General features: G+C 38.0%; 1 protein-coding gene across 1 annotated transcript in view; it reads right to left on the bottom strand.

Annotated features, from left to right (window-relative positions):
• Positions 1-5,665, bottom strand: part of LOC109842617 (bifunctional dethiobiotin synthetase/7,8-diamino-pelargonic acid aminotransferase, mitochondrial) — a gene marked incomplete at its 5' end in the record, with an annotated part of 16,743 nt that extends 11,078 nt beyond the window's left edge. Inside the window, 6 exon segments of the mRNA XM_020411468.1 lie at positions 1-104; positions 1,750-1,833; positions 2,080-2,341; positions 4,329-4,499; positions 5,008-5,086; positions 5,089-5,665. The exon segment at positions 1-104 is cut by the window's left edge and continues 11 nt beyond it. Coding sequence (XP_020267057.1) covers positions 1-104; positions 1,750-1,833; positions 2,080-2,341; positions 4,329-4,499; positions 5,008-5,086; positions 5,089-5,665 — 1,277 coding nt within the window.

The following is a 5,665-nucleotide window of genomic DNA, read 5'->3' as shown; positions in this document are numbered from 1 at the left end:
AGCAAAAGTTCTGCACACTTAAGAGCAGGTTCATACACATTCTCGGGAAACATCACATGCCCATACCTTGCAGCAGAATAGCCCATCTCTCTCGCAAGCTCAATCTGAAACCACCTAACAGAGAAACCACCGTGAACATACACATCAGGCAAGTACATTCTTGCTGAAAATAGAACTAAAATGCTTGATCAACATTCACATAGAACAAAAGCAATTTATTAATTTAATTATCAGGATAATCGAAGCTGGCTTGATTCTAGATTCCTCATAATCTGCATGCCAAACTACCACGTTGTTTAGTAATCTGAAGATGGAAATTTTACTTTTCCAATACTATGTGAAAATAAAATACTTGCTTTGAAGTCTAGTATTTCCGCAACTGCCTTGCAAAAACAAATTAGCTTATAGATGTTTCATTTGTATTTCATGATCTCAAGCGAAAATAATCAAGATAATGCTACATTTGCCATAAATTGCCTTTACTTCTATTGTACAGATAATAAAAGGAAATGCATTCTCATGCAAATTCTAAACTATGCACACTGATGCAATTTTTTCTTGCTGCACCATATGCACAGATAGCAATCTACATGATTTCCCATGTTCTTCATCTCTTGGTATGTTCTACCTGAGACCGAGAACTAGAAAGAAAAAAGGTGGAGTAAGGGGAGCAAACATGCCCACTCCCCACCCCATCTGCAGACTTGAAGATAATTATGAACACTGTTTTTCACTTGGCTCAAAGGAAATTCATAAATCCGATTGTAGCCACTCAGAACTATATTTCCTTAATTTTTTGGTGAGCTTAGGGATTAGAGACGCAAATGAGTCTAAGCAAACATGAAAAAATACAGTGCATGAGCCTTTTAGGGCATGTTTAGCTAATACTTATTTTATGAAACCTTATGAGTTACTAATTACTTGTTGTTACTTTGTTAGAAGGCAAACTAGTCTTTTAACCTCAATAAGTAAATCTCAAGTGCCAAAAGAATAAGTTGGAAAATCCCATCTTCTTCTTTTTCCTCCTTATGACTTAAAAGAAGTAAATAAGTAAAGTTTACCAAACATGATTTTGGATTCTTATAAGTGAAAACATGCAAACATGCTTATAAGTCAAAAAAAGTAGGTCTCCAAACATTCTCTAGTCTTGGTAGAAACCAAAGAGCATGATAAGGCAGTTGCGCAAACAGAGGCATGGGTTGGTTCTAAACCTTGAGGTAAAGTCACAAAGTTAAGCAACCAGTAATATTCATAAACCTTAAAAGTTAAAACATCAATTCAGTTGACAAACAGGGATAAAAATTCACATAAAGGTAGAGCATATTCCTCACTGCTACTTGGCTCACTACTATTGCTCTAAGATGGTCCTTTTGTTTTCAATATGTAAAATAATAAATTGACTACCAGACAGAATATTAGGTTGGATGTGGCAAAAGTATCGAAATCATTTGTAAAAAAAGATATAAAAAGTTTGCAACCATCACGGAAAAAGATGCAAGGATAAACTTTTCAGGTGTCAATACTTTGTGTTTTATATCTGTTATTTGCTCTCATTGTTCAATTTAGTGGCCATCTAACAATATGGACGAGCTTCAAACCAAGAAATTAACCAGGATTTCTAGAAACATTTAACCTAAAGATTGTAACTTGTTACTGACCATTAAATAATAAAATGGAAAACACCTCTAAGTATTTATTTGACCAACAGAGGCTAAATGACGCCGAAAGATGTTCCATATAAGAACTTACCTGCAAAGTAGCATCAGGCCCTTGAGTCCACCAACTAGCACAGGCATCAAACTGTGGAACAATCATCTCCCTATTATTGCAGACCTAAAGAAAGAATCAAGTCCAAAACATTATTAATGACAAGGCATCATTGTACTAAAGAAGATATGTGGATTGCGCATTATGAAAGAAGACGGTGAAATATAGATCCTAGACATAATATCATGAAACCAATAGTTGTTGAGAAACATGTGTACAATCATTCAATACAATCTACAGAACCGTCACCATATCTAATATTTTCCAAATAAATATAAGAATCAGACAATTCTAAAAGGTTTTTACACAAACCTTATGTACTGCAAAGTTCTCACCATAACGCGAGTCTATCACTGTAATAGTTTCTTCAGGAACAAAATTGTGCTGAGTAAATGGCCACCACAAAATTCTCCCTGCCTTTCTCCGCATGTCGTGTAATCTTTGGATCTTCGTCAAATACGAAGAAGACATTATCTCCCGAAGAGAATCGAATATGTTGCTAGATCCACAAAACCAGTCGACCAAGTTGTTTGAGGGATCTTGTGGTATAGGTGGCAGAACAAGCACATCCACACTAGAAGCATAAATCAGATAATAAGAAATCTGGATCAATTATATAAATTCAACATACTATCAATTATGGATCCGGCATACAAACCGCAAACCAAATTAATTAGAGATGAGTACGTAATAGAATCTTTGGCTGTAAAGGACGTCGGGGCATTAGAAGTGGCCATCATAAAAGTGATAAATAATTAACGGTAATTGCACTACACCAGAGGCATAACAAATGAATATGCATAATAAAAATTTTGTAACTGAGGGCTCAATCAAGGGAGAAAGAGACCTTAGAAAAATGTAATTCATACATATGTAAATGCCATACATGCTCTTCCATAGAAAAGGACCCCAGGAGACAGTTGCGGGACCAGGAATTTTTGGGATGGGGGGTCCAAAAAATAATTAAACATGACAATATATAATTTATTTAACACCATTGATTAGCATCTAAACACCATTACATGGGGTTATCTCATAATGGACCAAAAAATTATTCATATTTTCAGAAAGCCTTTTATAGTTTCCAGTGTCTTTTTATAAAGATTCCAGTGTCTTTTGTCAGTTATTTTGCTTTTCTGTCACCTTACTTTTATTCGGAATTTAGAGTTCATTCTAGATAGTTTTTAGTTCATTCTAGATAGTTTTGCTAATCAGAAACTGCCAAATATGGGGAACATTTGATCAAAGTTTACTCTAGATGAAACTGAAAAATAAAAAAAATTGATATTATGAATATTCTGTATTTTAAGGAGTAATTATTTTTAAGAAGTAATTTATTCTTTAAAAGATAGCATGCCTTTATTCATCGCCACTTGTAATCTTTATTCCATCTAAAAGAACCATAAGTCAGTATCCGTTTTCTCCTACAACTTCTTTCCTCATTTAGCACTGAATGATTTGTATGTTCATTATTTGTCTCATGAACAAATCAATATTATATGCTCAGCAGTCCAACATGAGGCTCAAGGACCCAACTGAGGTGCTACCATTGTAATATAGAGTTGAGCTGCCAAAGGATGCTTGCTGTAAAAGCAAGGTACTTTATGCAATGTAATTCTTACAAATAATTATTAGCAAATGACAGCTATTATTTTTCCCATTTTTTTGGGGGATTGGGGGGAGGGGGGCAAGGCGGGGCCCATTTGGCCCCAATATGCCTCCCCTCTGCCAAGAGATAGTAAACCTCCTATATTTTAGCATGAGAAGATGGATGGATATGTGTGTAGGTTTCAAATATATGTATATTTGGCACATACATATATCTGCTTTGTTGTTTTATTCCCATTATGTAACTAAAATAGCAAACCGATGTATAAAATATCTAGTGTTGCCAAAAGGGTGACGCAAGTGAAGAGCTCAGGCAGTATCACCACTTCTTTCCTCTCACAAACAAGTGAAGAGCGCAGGTAGCATCACCACTTCTTTCCCCTTGTGAGAGGTTGTGGGTTCAAATTTCCCCATCTACAGCAGTAGACGAGAATTTCCAAATTAACATGCAAGGAGACACCAGTGCAGATAGAATGGTTCAAGTCCAACAGGCATGAAGGCCTCTTTGATATGATTTGCAGCAATAGGTCTTTCCTCCAGTCTGAGATTTTTTTCCCCCTATCTTCGTGGGAGCTTCTTCTCGTCCCTAGGATGGAGATTTCCTTCTCCTCGCACTAGAGCTTGTACCTCTAGAAGCATTTCTCAAAAAGAAAAAACGTACTTTAAATACTTTAAGGCAAATAAAGTTCATGTACAAATACAAATGGACATAAATGCCATGTCTAATGGCCCACCAATTTTTAATTGTGGACGTATGTTGTAAATCATAGCTAGATGATAAATTGTCCAATAAATTAACACTTTAAGAGTGTCGTTGGTATATAGTAAATTAGGTTCTCTCCTATATACCTCTTTGCATATGAAACAGAAAGACCAGTTGTCTACCATAAAGAGTAACTATACCATATGAAGAATGATGTGAAAATGAGTCAATCAAAAGAAACCAAGATCACCTCTTTCTCAAGTAAGACATTAGCGAAACCTCATTTGACAAGCCATGATCTGCTAAAACAACGGCTATAACATCATATCCTCTAATCTTTAAGCTCTCATAAGCAGATATAGTTGCTGATATGCCCCCCAAATGGCCGTCCCCAACAAGGATAACAGGTAACCTGAAAGACCTGGCATGGGAACACGCATAGGTATAGTTACAGAAACCAATCAGGTTAAGAATTGTTTGATATTGCAGGAAAGAGAAGCACATTTCTGAAGGTACCAACTTACAAAGGAATATAAATTCCTGGTTTTCAATACTGATGGCGCTGATTGTAAATTACTGCAGTCGATCAAAAAGAAATGCATTTTCTTCATGCTCAACATCAGACCATTATTCCCACATATGCTAGAGCTTATGAACATCATTTAGTGGCCATAGTTCAATTGAACATCATTTAGTGGCCATAGTTCAATTGAATGATTATGAAGCTAGTCTTCCTTCACAACAATAGGCCATGTTGCTTATTGGCTATTACAATATGTTATAATACCAAAAATAGCAATGGACTACTCATATGCAGAACAAGAGTTAATGAGCACCCAACGTAATGTCAAAGGGACAGTAAATCATAAAAATTATCAATTTTCCGTTGAGTACCACGCCGAATATCAAATAAAAGAGAAGATCCTCACCTATACAAATCACATTGAAGAGTACCCGAAGGCCCTGGACTCGCAACACCACCAGCAGTCTCAATAACCCTCCAGACCAAGATTCCAAGCATTTCGCAACCATTCCCCTCAACATCAAATCATCAACCTCCATCCCTTCCATCTCCACCGCCAAATGCGGTGAAACCGCCGCCTTCCATGCAAAAATCGTCTTACAATCCAACCTAAACCTCAAACCCTCGCTCTCAGCTCCCCCAACTCGAGTTTCTTCAAACGAACACAAACCCCTCTCCTCCGCGACCTCTTCTTCACCCTCCGCCGATCCTAACCCTAGAATCTCCTCCCTCGCCGGAATCGAAGCCCTAATCGCGTGATTCGAGGCGAAGAGGACAGATAGGGGGTCGTTCAACCGGCGGCGGAAGAGGTCCGAGGTTTTGCGGTAGACGAAGCGAGAGTCGGAGTCGTGAGGGAATCCTGTCTGGATAGGCTTCAAGTAGAGGAAGGAGGAAGGTGAAGAGGAGGAGAGGACGGAGTTTGCGATGCCGGTGGAAACTAGGGTTTTGCCGACGCCGGTGTTGGAGGCGAAGATGATGAAGGTGGGATCGGTGATGTCGACGGAATGGAGACGGCGGTTGGGGAGGAGGAGAGGGCGGTGGAGGCGGTGGCGGAGGAGGGAGAG

The sequence above is a fragment of the Asparagus officinalis genome, chromosome 5, assembly GCF_001876935.1.
Source record: "Asparagus officinalis chromosome 5, Aspof.V1, whole genome shotgun sequence".
Classification (NCBI taxonomy): domain Eukaryota; kingdom Viridiplantae; phylum Streptophyta; class Magnoliopsida; order Asparagales; family Asparagaceae; genus Asparagus; species Asparagus officinalis.
Note: the sequence above shows the minus strand (reverse complement) of the source record. Positions and strands in the feature narration are given on the sequence as shown.